We start from the raw sequence: 16629 nt of genomic DNA, 5'->3' as shown, positions 1-16629 counted from the left end.
TTGCTCTTATTCTTATCTATGACATTTATAGTGCCCTTTTAGAACCTAAAATTGCTATGAAGGTAATTTTAGACCCCAAAATGTGTGAAATATAGCTAATACGATCATACCAATTCAGCTCCACTTTAAAAAAAATCACACTGACCGTTACATAATTATTTAATTAAAAATATATAAGTAATATAAGCAACACGAACATTTCAACAAAAAAGCCAACATCGGCATTGGCTGCAATACAACGTAAAAGGCGTTATTTAGTTTTTTCAACGTTTTTTTCAAATTTTTCAAAATATCTAATATTTGTGGTGGTACACAAGTATTCTATTCTCAACTAGGTAACACAACTATCACTTTAACATGACGAAGAAAGATATAAATTCAATACTTTCAAAAGGTAACAAGTTTCACATGATTCTAGATTTACATTGAACTAAATTGAGTACATGCACTTTAACAACATATTGGTGAGTCACTGATTCGTTTCAATTCAATGTTTTCTGTAAACATTAAAAATCACCTATAAGATATTTTTAAAATTTACAAAATGTTTGATAAACACCAGGTTCTACCTTGGCTATCGAGATGATCAATTAATCACTATATACAAAATTGCTTAGAATGTACAGTTCTCCTTGGTTATATGTATCACATTGTATACATAGTCAAATCCGTTACCAACGTTGTTTGAAGCACTTCTATAATTATTCGAAGATTTCATGAGGACGATAGTGCCTCCTGAGCGTTCCTAATGAACGACGTGTTGTAATATACAGAAGAGGTCATATACTGGTGGAGAATGAGGAAGAGAAACGGACAGAGACAGAGAGAAAGAGAGAAGGTCTAACTCTCTGAACAATTGCTCGGAAAAGGACCATTCCAGAAATCGACTTTCTGATCGACATTCATCCTAGACCATGAAGACTGAAGAGTCAGATAGGGTCCAATCAAAGCAAAGACAAGTGTCCATTTGAGCTCTGGACTTCCAATATGATCGATGTTTGCTGTATGTAGCTGAACAGCCACCCAGAAAGGGCGGTGTTGGAAGGACTGAATCCTTTCAAGGGCGTGGGAGAACCTCTGCCATAGGTATTCAAGATTGATGCCACCGAGAGATATGCAAGGGTATACAATGAACATAATCTTCTCTGACCAGATGGTTATGTCTAGAAACAGCTTGGCCTGCCTGTCAGAGGTATCTTGGAGGGTCTGTCCGGAGATACCGTAGTCCCAGGAGAGTGTCGTCAGGAGACCCCAAGAGGTCGTTATCATGGTAATAGCCATCAAGACACCCATCAGCTCTCGTAGAATGAGGTAGTCACGGTGTACGCGTCGTATCTCACAACGCGCTGCGTCAACATCTCCTGTCAATGACGCGCGTTGTACATTGTTCACCACGCGATTGAGGTCGTGATGAAGCGACGCGCGCTCGATGTAGATTAGATACCAGAAGAGACCGTATGCTACCAGTCCCCATGCCGAGGAAATGTCGCTGAAGAGAAAGTAATCAAGATGGCATTTATGATGGATGACCATCCCTGATATTGCTCTTAAGATGGCCTGAGCCAACGGCCAAATGATGAACATCAACATGAACAACGGCTTCAAGCGATGGCGATTCCTGGGAGAGCGTAGGACACGGACTCTCCGTAGCACATATGCCATGTCAAGAGGACAGCTGTGCATTCCATCAAGACCTGGTAGGAGCGCTGAGAGACGAATCACCAAGGCATATAATGGACCGAAGAGAATTGGAAGAGTAAAAGTGACGTAGGAGATCATGTAGAGCATTCCACTGGAGACACCCCAGAAGTTGTATAAATACGTGCCACCATCAACCACGAGAAGCATGGTCAGGGTAGAAAGGTAGAGAAGAGAAGCTGATTCGAGGAGAACATTCCACCAGCCCCCTATAAATTAAATGTTGAAACATAGAATAATGAAGGAATTGATCAAAAGTTTAATGGCCGATCCCAAAAGGAAGCTTTCTGCTCTTTTGCTTAAAGTACAACGAAGTTACTAAACAAATGTGTTTGTCCATGTGTCAGTTTTATAAGTATTAAATAAAACAATATAGGCCTATCAATGAATTTCAAAAGAAAAAGGGGTAGAGAAGTAAATAAATAGACTAATGTAATAAATATAATTAATAAATAAAAATTGAATACAAAAAGAAACAGACATGACCCCCTCCCATCCCTCGGTATTAATGTTGACCTTGTACAATCGTGTGTCACTCAACACCTCCCCCCCCCCTTCCCCCCGCCCCCATGAGAACAGTGCCCCCACCCCATCCCATTGACAATACAAAGATACATGGTTGTTATACGTATCATTAAGATATATCTAAAAGTCAATTTATAAGTTGATGAAGGTTTGATTGCAGAGTGAAGGGCAATTCCAATTGCGACATAGGTCTACACGAATATCTAATGCATCCAAAATTAGACATTGATTGTGTGTGACACTTGACTAACGGAAGTGAAAACTTGTCATCTTCAAATACTTAATGTTTTGTTTTCTTGTTTAAACAAAGAAAGATCTTGTAGTACGAGACTCTTCACACGGGATTGCCAACAAGTGTAAATGAAAGCGAAACTCAGTATAGAGTAATTTGTCTGATTAATTGCTGACATTTTTTGTCGCTTAAAATTATAAAAGGTATTCTCCGTTTAGATCAAACACTGCCTGGCTGCATTTCGAGACAATGGATAATTGGGTTTCGGTTTCAGAGGAAAAGAGGGGATAAAATAGCTAAGCTGAGGAATATTCTTTCTTATTTGATGTGATTCATTTTCTTCAACATTTCAACATAACAAACTTAAAATACTGAAAGGTATTTTTTACAATGAATCATGAATATTAAAAATTATTCATAATTATTAAAGAAAAAAAAGGAAGAAAGAATTGTCAAAGCATCATATTTCATCAAATTTTATGAAAATTATTTGCGGAAGAAGGACTGCCATTGAGGGCAAAATGCTTGAAAATATGATAGCCCCCCAAAACCTCATGAAACGGATGAACAATTTTTTTTTCAATTCTATGTTACCGTAATGAATACGTGTCATCATGTAAACCAGTCATTGTTCTCATGTCATTGTTATACACTTGGTAATAACCGAGGCAGTTACTTCACATACACAATCCTTTTCTTAAAACGCAACAAAAACCTCTCAGTAGTTGAATAACATGTACATTTCTGTATACCTTAGCATTTAAAAAGAGTAGCCGCAAAACAATTGTTCCTCTATCCATCCACCTCTCTCTCTCTCTCTCTCTCTCTCTCTCTTTCTCCCTGTCTCCTGGAGCAAGTGAGTTTTTGACATTTCTTGCCATTGAATTCCTGTTGTTTTTTGCCTGTTTTATGTCATCATATTTTGCTGTCGTTGTAATCATAAGTTAAAGAGCTGCATGCACTACAAGCGCATGCTCACGCTGCAGCACTTTTGTATTTGCTATTATGTCAATCGTTCCCAAGATTGCGATTCGGAAAATTTTACCACTATGTACAAACTGTTCTTATTTTTACTGATTATTATTGTATAAAAACATGCAGTAATCAATAAATTAAATCAAGTCAAATTTATCAAGCAGAATGGACAAATAATTAAAAGCCATGTGTAAAATATAGGGATAATGATCATGATTCTGATGATGATTAGGAAGATTAAAATAAACGAAATATATACAGGGATTAAAAAAGAAAAAATATTATGACAAAGACTGAAAGGTTGACACAGGAATTTTACGGAGAGATAGCATATTCTGATAATAACATAACATAACAGCTATACAACATAAATAGTTTATTATGGACAATTTCATCACTTTAGACTCGATTTCAACCGCGACAACGATAAATGAATATTGTAAATCGCAGTATGTTCTTTTGAACCAAATTTATGACCCCATATCAAAAGCTTTGTATTACTTATAAGGTTTTCATTTGCAAAAATAATGGACTTGTGTATAAGAATTATAGTGGACTAGTGCATACGCTAAGGGCTTTCTTTTGTAATAATTAAATGTAGTTATACTTTTTTATGTACGGTAATATCAATGAAATATTATAAACAAGCGGGACATAAAGTAGCTTTTTATTTTCTATAATATACCAACATTCCTAAAAAATAGTTTATTTCAGCAAGTAAAACCTATTTTATGCACTGGCGGATGCGGGGGGGACACAATTGATGTTTATGCCCCCCCCCCCCCTCCCCACCACACCTCTGAAACTCAAGTGACATATTAAAAGGATATAACACCAAAGGGTGCATGTCATTACCCTCTTTCTAAAGTTCTTTTCTTGCTTTTTATCTGCGCAATATGCAATTCATGAATGTTACGTTAAAAAGATTGTCAATGATTCTGTTATTTACCCTCAGGCATTGATTTTTCTATTTAAGTCATTGCTGAGAATGTTTTAAAGGAATGAATGTGTCAGCAATAAAATTAATACTAAGCTGGGAATGTGAATATGTATTGAAATTATGAAAATAAAAAACCTCGCTTGAGGGAAAGAGAGAAGGAAAAAGAATTGCAACAAACAATTTTTTTTTTAATTACAAAAGGAATTTGTTACTTTTACCTAGTCCATTAAAGGTAAAAGAAAACAAAGTCACGTTATTATAACAAAAAATGGATCAACCAAAACTCACGTTTAGAAGTTTTCTTTTTCCCAGAAGGTTCAAACTTTAACGCCATGAAATCGATGTCGCTTGCGTCTTCCACGTCCGTCTGCATTTTCGTCGTGATCGTTTCCGTGATGTCGGGTAACTCAAGTCTTTCTCTGTTGACGTCCTCGTTGTGTTTCTGTCGTCCGAGGTCATCTTCTAACGATGTTAACTCGGGATGGGAGGAGGGTTTCCACATTCCGCCTACAACGAGTGCTAGAAATACAGCAATTGGCAGATCATCATTTCCATCGTCATTATCCTCGTCTCCATTTCTTTGCTTTTGTTGCTTGAAAGTAGAGTGATCGGCAACAAATGTTCCATAGTCGACCAACTGGTCGGTTTCCCTAGAATATAGATCCATGTTAGATAATTGGAGAGAAGAATCGTAGTGTGCCTTGAATGTTTTCAGAGCGAGTTTTGGATTGCTAGAGTACTGAGCCAGCTGCCGATTTTAATGAGCAAATAAGGAAGTTTCATTGCCAAACTAACTCGCATCAAAACCGCAGTTACTATATTACACGCTATCAGATTGAAAGGAAGTCAGAACTTAAAATCAACAGAGACCATGATATTGGTCTGGATGCTGCAACCCTAAAAAAGAAAAAATGTGAGTAAACAGTTTATTATTAGAGTTACAGAGGTGACAATACCTTGTGTAATATTTTTGTTTGGATAAACCTTTATGATAATCTTGGGACTTCCCTGGACAATGGTTGCGAGAAATTGCGTCATTTTGTTTACCCTGTATATATGGAGCTCTGACGTTATCTAATCCTGCAACTACTATAGCCAGAGAGAGGTGCTGTGGTTACGTGGACAAATTGCAGGGGTGAGGGTCACATGGCAAATGATACGAGGCACAGCCACATTACAGACTAAAATTGCTTAAATTAAAGTTCATTTGCTACACTCAACCCAGGTGTATTTGGATACCTGGTCAATTTTTTTTAATAAGAATAAATACGTAAGTAAATTAATTGATTGATAAATAAAGACGGCTAACATTGTTTCATCTTGTTATATCAACGGATTATCCGTTCGTAATTAACGTTTGAAAAAATTCAAGATAAAAAAGCAAGGATAAAAATACAAACCAGTGGCAGTTACGGACACCGGAAACAGATTCCTATACCTAGGTGCCATCGTGAGTAAAGTTAGAAAAAGAAAAAACGAGGGATCAAAATGTCTACTGTACTTATATTGTACTCGATTAGATAATTAAAATGTAATTTAGGGTTGAACTTTCTAAATTTTGTCTCGTTTGTTAATCAATGCAAGATTCAAGAGAAGTCTCCCCAAACATGCCAAAAGATCCATAGTTAGTAACGTATCACCCACACACACTTTCACCCTCTCTTACTTCGCCCCCTCTCACACGTACACACACACACACACACACATACTTTCTCTCTCTCTCTCTCTCTTTCTCTCTCATACACAAACACATACACACACTTTTACCCTCTTTCTTTCTCTGACAAACACGCACACATTTTCACCCTCTCTCTCTCTCTTTTAAACACACGCTCTCTCTCTCTCTCTCTCTCACCCACACACACACATACACTCACCCTCTCCTTCTCATCCTCTCACACACACACACACATACTTTTACCCTCTTTCTTTCTCTGACGCACACACGCACACATTTTCACCCTCTCTCTCTCTCTCTCTCTCTCTCTTTAAACACACGCTCTCTCTCTCTCTCTCTCTCTCTAACCCACACACACACTATACACCCTCTCTCTCTCCCTATCTCTGTCTGCTCTCACATGCACAAACACTTTTACAAACTATTTCACTGTCAAACACACACATACACGCACGCACACACACATAAATTGATAACATAACTATTGACTGTTTTACCTGTTGTTAAAACTGTCTCCTGATCGAACAAAAGTTTGTAAGATCGTGGAATAAAAGTTTCTCTCTTCACCCGCGGGTCTGAGTCACTAATCTTCTATACGTCCAGTCATAACCAACAATATGATCTTTAAAGAACCAAGTGGTTAGGAAAAGGCAGATAATATTGAATTACGTTGTTTGGATTATATGCTTATAATAATCACGTCTCCAGTAGTTTAGGCATATAAGAAAATAAACGAAAGTTGAAGAAAGGCATAACTCTTACCGATCTAAAAATAAGCTTGACGTTTTTGTTTGTTTGTTTGATTATTTTACCTGACTGCCAAGAAAGCAGGAATGTTTGTAAGTAAACAACCAGGGGACCGACGGCTTTCAGTTCCCTCCGAAGGACTTGGTAATGAGGATTAATGCCCTTATCAAGGGCACTGGCGCATGGGCTTGGTTTCAAACCCGGGACTGCCGGTTACGAGACCACTGCTCTATCATTGAACCATCGTGCCTTCTGAAATTTTGTTTTCGCTGCTCTTTTTTCTTCTAAACACACTCTCCGATGTACAAGGGCAGAAGTACTTAATGAAGACAAGCAAAGACAATTTATTTCATACAGGTCTAGAGATTTATTAGTTGCATTGCAGTGAATAATACAGAAATGAATAAACAACTTTATTCCCGTTTGTGTTAGGGGGTCGGGTGGGGACGCTGCAACATAGAACTTTTGTAGAGCAGAGGAAAAAATATCCTGGAAGTATGATTTCTTTTAAAACATTGATTGTAGTGGAATGGCTTTTATCTTTGTCCTGATGGCATAGCTTTGGGAATAGTTTTGATTAAATACAGTAGCTGGTATGGCTTCCCGACATTCTGTCTCATTATTTAGCATGGTTAATGTCTCTTCTGAAGATCGAAAGAGAAAGAGAGAGAGAGAGAAAGAAAGAGCGAGAGCAGAGAAAAAGAAAGAAGTGGGGAGGGTGCTTAGGACAGGGAGAGAGATAGGCAAAGATAAATAGAAATCTTTGCAAACAGTTGCTATAGGCTAACATCCTTGTTTTATAAAATTCTATTTTGAGCTGAGAACAGTTTCGGCTTTTTAAATATTAACCATTTGCACTTAAACAAACCACTTCGTCTCCACTTAGTTTAAAGTTTTGCTTACACATAGTTTTTCAATGGAACTTCCTTATTTGCTCTTTAAAATCGCCAGTTCGCTCGGTACTCTAGCATTGTCAACTCGGTCTGGACACATCCAAGGCACATTATGATTGTAGCTCCAATCGAATTATCGAACATGGATCCATATTCTAAGGAAGCTGACCAGTTGATCGACTACGGAACATTTGATGCTGATCACTCTGCTTTCAAGCAACAAAAACAAAGTTCAAGAAATGAAGACGATGGCGATGACCATCTGCCAATTGCTGTATTTCTAGCACTCGTTGTAGGCGGAATGTGGAAACCCTCCTCCAATCCCGAATTAACATCGTCAGAAGATGAACTCGGAAGACAGAAACTCGACGAGGACGTCAACAGAGAAAGACTTAGGTTACCCCACATCACGGAAACGATCACGACGAAAATGGAGACGGACGTGGAAGACGCAAGCGACATCGATTTCATGGCGTTAAAGTTTGAATCATCTGGGAAAAAGAAAACTTCTAAACGTGAGTTTTCGGTGATTCCTTCATTATCATAATTATGTGACTTTGTTTCATCTTTAACCTTTAATGCATCCAGGTGAAAACTAGGCTCATAGTAAGAGACAGGAAAAAAAATTGTTTGGGTTTTTTCATTCAAGTTTGTTTAAATTTGGGTTTGGGTTTTTTTTTGGGGGGGGGGTTTCAAGTTTTTTTTTAAATTGTTCTTACGAATCCCCAAAACATCAACAACAACTACAACAACAACGAAAAAGAACAAAATAAAACCGGTAAAGTAACTAGCAAGGATGATTTTCAATATGTTAAATCAATGCGGCTTAAAATGACGAGGCCGGAACGGACGTCTCCCGATGCATTGATTGAACAAAATTGCTATTGAAATATCGCAGTATTATATAGTATCATTACAACAATATAAATAATTATCAAGTCTTGACAATTTAGAATATATATCATCCGTATATTTGTGATAGATATAAAGTACGTCAATAAAGATGATACGCATTACCTGGAACAATGAAATTGTTTACAAATTTATAAGTCACATGATGTGTGCTACTGATGATGTAATTACCATTTGGCCTCAAGTAGTTATGTTTCTGTCAAAATAATAGATAGGTAAAACTAAAAGTCCTTTGGAAAGAAATTTCTGGACATCGAAAATACTAGAGCCTGAGCTCGCGTGCATTTTTCACAAAGTGCACATTTTGGACAAACGTTCGAAACCTCGTTCATCCGAACCATGCCTTATGAAATCAAGGGCGGATCAAGGAATTCTTTTCAAAGAGGGAGGAGGGATTCTACTTTTTCTTTCTACTGACAAGCAAGGAAGCAAGTAAAAACAATCTTTCGAAGAGAGTAAGGGCATGCAACTTTTGTCCTTATGGTATGTCACTTGAGTTTCAGAGGGGTGATGGGGAGAGGAGAGCGGCAATGGCCATAACTCTGGCTGGTAGTGACCCCCCCCCCCCCCCCATCCACCAGGGCATGGAATAGGGTTTACTTGCTGAAATATACGAATATTGTAAGGAATGTTGGTATACTATACAAAATGAAAAAATATACACGTATATATCCCATGTAACACGCTTGTATACAATCAGTGATATTCCGCATAATATAACATATTATGATACTTCATATTTCATACTTATGATACCTCATATTTTTCTCACAAAAAAACCTAACAGTCTTTGACATAAATTCCCTAAAAAGTTTACTGTTCATGTTTAAATATTTGAAGAATATGCTCCCACTTTCATTCAAAACATTTTCATCATAAATATATCAATTCACTCTTACCCTACCCGCAATTCCTTTAACTTTCAACCTTTCTTATTCAACCAGAAATTATTAATTGCACGTAAAGACACATGGTCCAGATCTAGGGAAAAGTATGTTACGATCTCCTTAAAAATTTCTGTGTCAACTTTTCAGGCATTTTCATAATATCTTTCATCCCTGAATATCTTTCTTTTATTACAATCATCATTATCAGTATCATTATCATCATCATTATCTTCATCATCATATTTGTCCTTATATTTTACAAATGCTTTCAATTTTGTCCATTCTGCTTAATAAATATGTTCATCCGTTTCATAAGATTTGTTTCGGGCTGTCATATTTTCAATCATTTGCTCTCAATGGCAGTCCTTCTCCCACGAATATTTTTATATATGTTTGATGAAATATGATACTTTGACAATTTATTTTTCTATAATAATTATGTATGATTTTTTATATTAATGATTCACTGTCAGCAAATACCTTTTAGTATTTTATGTTTGTTATATTACCGAAAATTGTTTATATTCATATGGAATGCAGAATAAAATAAATCACATCAAATGAAATTGAATATTCCTCAGCTTAGCTATTTTACCCCTCCCCCCCCCCCCCCCCTCTCCCTCTTAAACTAAAACCCAGTAACCCATTCAATCCCAATGCAGTCCGAGAGTATTGGAAAGATAACTCATAATCGTCTAAACACTGAAATATATTTCGTTATTTTAAGCGATAAAATAGGTAAGTAATCAAAACAAGCACGTTTATATAGAGTATCGCTTTCATTCCCTCTTGTTGGCAATTCTGTGTGAAGAGTCTCGTGCTCCATAGATCTTTGTTTATTTTAACAACAGCAAAAAAACAACATTAAGTATATGAAGATGACAATTGAGTATTGTTTTTATTGGTATCACTTCCGTTTATTCAAGTGTCACACAAAAACAATGTCTAATTTTGGATGCAATAGATATTCGTGTAGACCTATGTCGCAATTGGAATTGCCCTTCACTCTGCAATCAAACCTTCATCAACTTATTAATTGATTTTTAGATATATCTTAATGTCAAGTTTAACAACCATGTATCTTCTTATTGTCCATGGGATAGGGTGGGGGCACTGTTCTCATGGGGGCGGGGGAGCCGATGAGTGACATACGGGTCTACAAGGTCAATGTTTAGCGAGTGATCGGAGGGGGGCATGTTCTTTTCTTTCTTTTTTTATTCATTTTTATTTATTTATTTAAGTTATCACATGAGTCTATTTATTCAATTCTCTTATCCCCTTTTTCTTTCAAAATCCATTGTAAGCATATCAAGTTTTTATTTTATACTTATAAAGCTTACACATGGTCACACTAAAACAAGAAGTCTTTAGTTGGTGCCCATAAGAGTCATTTCATTCTATTTTAAGCAGAAAAGCACAAAGTTTCCTTATTGGATCGGTCATTAATTCCATGACCAATACCTATAGGCCTACAACAACGTTATAGGCTCCATCATTCTATGTTTGAACATTTACTTTACAGGGGGCTGGCGGAATGTTCTCCTCGAATTAGCTTCTCTTCTCTACCTTTCTACCCTGACCATGATTCTCTTGGTTGATGGTGGCACGTATTTATACAACTTCTGGGGATTATCCAGCGAAATGCTCTACATGATCTCCTACGTCACCTTTACTCTTCAAATTCTCTTCGGTCCATTATATGCCTTGATGATTCGTCTCTCAGCGCTCCTACCAGGTCTTGATGCAATGCACATCTGTCCTCTTGACATGGCCTATGTGCTACGGAGAGTCCGTGTCCTACGCTCTCCCAGGAATCGCCATCTCTTGAAGCCGTTATTCATGTTGATGTTCATCTGTTGGCCGTTGGCTCAGGCCATCTTAAGAGCAATAACATGGGCGGTCATCCATCATGAATGCCATCTTGATTACTTTCTATTTAGTGACATTTCCTCGGCATGGGGACTGGTAGCATACGGTCTCTTCTGGTATCTAATCTACATCGAGCGCGCGTCGCTTCATCACGACCTCAATCGCGTGGTGAACAATGTACAACGCGCGTCATTGACAGGAGATGTTGACGCAGCGCGTTGCGAGATACGACGCGTACACCGTGACTACCTCATTCTACGAGAGCTGATGGGTGTCTGGATGGCTATTACCATGATAACGACCTCTTGGGGTCTTCTGACGCGACTCTCCTGGGACTATGTGATCTCTGGACAGACCATTCAGGATGCCTCTAACAAGCAGGCCAAGCTGTATCTAGACATTGTCATCTGGTCAGAGAAGATCATGTTCATTGCTTTCCCTTGTATATCGCTCGGTGGCATCAATCTTGAATACCTATGGCAGAGGTTCTCCCACGCCCTTGAAAGGATTCAGTCCTACCAACACCGCCCTTTCTGGGTGGCTATTCAGCTACATACAGCAAACATCGATCATATTGGAAGTCCAGAGCTCAAATGGACCCTTGTCTTTGCTTTGATTGGACCCTATCTGAGTCTTCAGTCTTCATGGTCTAAGCTGAATGTCGATCTGAAAGTCGATTTCTGGAATGGTCCTTTTCCAAGCAATTGTTCAGAGGGTTAAACCCCCATTCTTTCTCTCTCTCTCTCTCTCTCTCTGTTTCGTTATATTCTTCTCTTCTTCTTCTTCTCTCTCTCTCTCTCTCTTTCTCAGTTCTCCTCTTTTTTCTCTCTCTCTCTCTCTCTTCCTCATCCACCCCATGTATTTGACTTGTTCTGTATATTATAACACATCATTTATTAAGAACGCTCAGGAGGCACTATCGCCTTCATCTTCGAATAATAATACCAAACCATGTCGGTAACGGAATTGACTATAACATACAATGTGATACATTATAACCAAGGAGAACTGTACATTCCTAGCAATTTTGTATATAGTGAATAACGCATTGATCATGTTGATAGTAAATGCAATGCTCAGTGTTTACTGGACTTTGTGTAAATTTGTTAAATATTGTAAAGGTAATTTTGTAATTTTTATAGAAAACATTGAATTGATACGAAGCGACTAAAATGTGTTGTTACAGAGCATGTGCTCTATAAGTTCAATGTATATCTAGAATCATGTGAAAGTTGTATTCTTTGTAAGTAATGAATTGATATCTTTCTTCGTCATGTTCAGAGTAATAGCGCATATTGTGTTGAATAAAAGTTCACCATGTTAGTAGCAAATTGGAAAAGCTAGTGAAATAGTCGCTGGTTTTATCGATTAAACAGCCAAGGGTATCATTTTAAATTATGTAATTGAGAAGGAAAAAAAAAGATTCCTCTTCTTGATTTTTGACTTGAGATCGAAAATATATTTGTATCAATTGCTGTTGAGCTTCAAATATTTCTCTATTTTAACTAAACCTCGAAGCTAAGAGGCCTATGCGATAAGAAACATTTAAAATATAAAAAGATAGATAGAAATAACCACCTCATCAAACAAGAGAATGCTTTCATTAAATGATCAATGATTTATCGAAATTAAGATGTTTGACTGAAAACCATTGACATGTACATTTATATGTATATGCTTCAATTGAAACATGCGCTGTGATTTGATTTAAGTCGATACACATAGAATGTAGTGTAGATTAGAAGTGTAGTGTAATACTAGTAATACAGATATGATTAAAGTTTTTGCGAGGCACATATTGCAATTTGACTCGGAATTTGTTTCAAAAATAAAAATTATGAAACCCATCTATGACTATCTGACACACAGAACACAAAGCCTGCTGACCACATGCCTGGTATAAAGTTACAGAACGTTAACAAGTTTGCGACATATAGCAGTTGAATAAATTTGAAAGAATTTACATTTTCAATCATTAACAATAACATGAGATATTGTGACGAACACTAAAATTGTTGACCATACATTGCAAGACAAACGAATGTCACCAGCGATATTATTTTCTATACTACATCCGCAATGAGTAATATAATTAGCACTATAATGGTTGTTCGCAAGAAGTTCATTGTATTTTATTTTGTTGTTGAGTGGCCGTTCAGAAGGGGGACTGGGACACGCCACCGGCAAAATTATAGCGTCTATTTAAGATAGACGGGCGTTATCTCATATACTTTAACACAGAGTTAAAGCCCTTTTGGCTCTGAACAGGCGATGGCAGACCCTAAATAAAGTACACATTTTATTTTAAAAAGTGATTTTATAGTGCCGCCTGACAATTTTAGCTACAAAAATGCTTTCCCCTAAATAATACGTTAACAGATGTCGTGTTAATGTTGGCATTGTTTAATCTTTGGTTGTTAGAAACCGATTTCCATGAATTTGAGCAGGGTGCATCTACAATCGGTGTGGGGAAACTGATATATCTCGCAGAACCAAGATAAGAAGTGAATGTTAAATTTACATACAGCGATCATTCTGAAATATCAAATGTCTCCATAAAACTCGGAACACAATTCTAAATAAAGCCTAATTTCCGAAGCCACAGGACCAAAAACCAAACAAAAACACATATGCAGGCTACTAAACAGCATAACTGGCAGCGGCAGCAGAATATGAGAATGACATTAACTCGAATCACCCTCAAAGCGTATTTCATATTTAAAAAACTAGTCGTGTAGGTATGATAACTTTCTGTATCGAATACATCTTTCTTTATAATTGTGTCATATCTCTAAAATATCAACGACCTCTAACATATCGTCTTCCGTCTCGTATACCGCCCTTATTGTGAGACCGTCGATAGTAAGGTCCTGCTTGACTCGGTTCATGACCCTGATGATAATCGTTATCGGGATGACTGTTGTATGAAGATGGGTACAATGATGAGGAATCACTGCAGTGATCACCCATGTCTTCGCCGTGCGATTGGGATGTCGATATAGAGCCATCGTAGTTCCGAAGACGCATCACAACGCAGTTCAGCTCCGCCTGTCATCAAAAAAACAAAGAAAGGTGTAAGCCTAGCTATTATTAGATATCACGTCGAATGAAAAAAATAATTAGACTGTGCCCTTAATTCATAAGGAATGTTACCCGAATATATGACTTTGAATATATTCAATTCAATTCAATTCAATTCAAAGTTTATTCAACACTCTTCATAAAAACATTTAAAACATACAAATACAGAATGGAATGATAAAAAAAAAAAAACAAGATAGTGATAACAAATAACAATGGCAATTTATGAGAGCATTTGGGATAGGCAGAAAGGAGGGGTTCCTTATATGAAAGCCTACCCCCAAAACACATACATACAGGAAAAAAGAAACATGAACAAAAGAACAGAACAAAAAAAAAAAAAAAAAAACATACTAAAACATACTGTCATGTACAAATAGAGTAACAAAAAGTGTCAATCTTCCCCATGCTATTTATCCTGATTATTATACTTATTTCACATAAATTGTTTATATCTAATTTTAATATAGAGGGCAATTTCAAGATAATTTGTCCATTTGTTACCAATCAGGTAAAAGGTTTTAGTACACCCGGCGACAAAAGTCTTTACTTTGATTGTCTCACTGTAGCTGTGAGGATATTATCAGAGAAGGCTTTCGTTTCTATGTTTAAGAATTATGTTAACATAATAGGACACTGAATGTTCAAATACCTTGGACTTGACTTTTAATTGGTATAAATATTCAACATGACTAAGACGGTTCTGATTTCGGCGAGAAAATATTACTTAAATCGAATAATACATAGACTTTTAAAGGAGAAAAGAGGACACAGAGAGGCAAAGAATGAAGGGTTCAGAGAGAAAGAGAGTTTGCGTGTGTTTGAGAGAGAGAGAGATAGATACAAAGAGTGTGTGTGTGTGTGTGTGTGTGTGCGTGCGCGTGTGTGTGTGTGTGTGTGTGTGTGGTTTAATTATAACCATGTAAAATCATAAAATGCTCACTTGACCTGATTCGAGCTGTAAAGTGTTTCCAAGATAATATAATTCAAAATGTTTTTAAAAAACTGTGTACACAACCTTGGTTGCTTTTAATTAAAAAGTCATAATAAATTACTTTGAAATATATCATGATGAAGTATAGAGTTCCTTGTTTTTTGTTAAATGATATCCTCATCGTTAAATTCATCAAAAATTATTTCTGCCACGGGTGACTGAGCACCAGGGTCTTTGAAAGTGTTGTCAAAATCGCCTTGGCCCTAATTGTATACGTGTACCAAGTTTGGGCTGATGGAACGAATGTGGCATGGGTCATATATCATTTGCATAATGCTTCTTATGGTAGTAAAAGATAAATTATGCCCTGTGCTTCAGTGCTTCATTCTTGAAAATGATGCGATGTATATAGGTTTTCACAAAACTTTTTTTCAATACATAGGATAACATTTAATTAATTTGAACAGCCTACAAAGGCCATTTTTTGAAAAAGAAAAAAATCATGTTTAGCGTCCCCGCCCGCTTTCCTTTTTGGGGGGCAACCTACTTTGTGATTTTTTTTTCACTTTTTTTTAATGAAAAAACATGAAAAACATTCTGCTAAAATGATCTTTTCCAGAAGTTTCAACAACAACAACAAATTGCTGGCGGCCATCTTGAAAAATAGCCCGACTGTCAAGGAAAATGTACCGAGCGGCCATTTTGAAGGGGAAAAAAGCCAGGCCTCCTTCTTCCTATTTTTTCTAAAAGGTAGGACGCTAAAAAGTGATGTTTGTTTGTTTTGGGGGCATTACTTCTCGTCTCCTGATATATAGGTTCTCTCTGTATGTAAAGAATTAAGCAATTGTTTTGGGATGAGATAAAAACATTCATTGTTGCAGCCCAAACTTGGTACAACAAGAGTTTAATTATACTTTTTGAAAATCCTGGTCCTTTAAATAGAAATTAGCTACCCTTTAACGTGAGATATGATTTAAGGTCACATAGGTAATAATTTTTTAATTAGAAGCTACCAAATTTGAGTACATTTTTTTATACGCACTGTATATAATATTATATATAAAGAGAGAGAGGGGGTGAGAGAGAGACCGAGAGATAAAGATACATGTATTTAATATTTGATATATATAATAATGATAATTTATATACATATATTGTTCTCTCTCTCTCTTTCTCTCTTTGTCTTTCTCTCTCTCTCTCTCTCTCTCCCTCTCTCTCTCTCTCTCTCCCTCTCTCTCTCTCTCTCTCTCTCTCCCTC

The 16629-nt window shown here is 36.8% G+C and overlaps 1 protein-coding gene across 1 annotated transcript; it reads right to left on the bottom strand.

Moving 5' to 3' along the window:
• Positions 1-252: 252 nt before the first annotated feature.
• LOC105442702 lies at positions 253-5101 on the bottom strand. The gene is made up of 2 exons (XM_011675069.2): positions 4659-5101; positions 253-1907 (listed from the first exon to the last, which is right to left on the bottom strand). The coding sequence occupies exons 1-2, from the start codon at positions 5035-5037 to the stop codon at positions 841-843; spliced, it is 1446 nt and encodes a 481-aa protein (XP_011673371.2). The 5' UTR covers positions 5038-5101; the 3' UTR covers positions 253-840.
• Between the last annotated feature and the right edge of the window lie 11528 nt (positions 5102-16629).

This window comes from Strongylocentrotus purpuratus, unplaced genomic scaffold, assembly GCF_000002235.5.
Source record: "Strongylocentrotus purpuratus isolate Spur 01 unplaced genomic scaffold, Spur_5.0 spur5_scaffold_15, whole genome shotgun sequence".
Classification (NCBI taxonomy): domain Eukaryota; kingdom Metazoa; phylum Echinodermata; class Echinoidea; order Camarodonta; family Strongylocentrotidae; genus Strongylocentrotus; species Strongylocentrotus purpuratus.
Note: the sequence above shows the minus strand (reverse complement) of the source record. Positions and strands in the feature narration are given on the sequence as shown.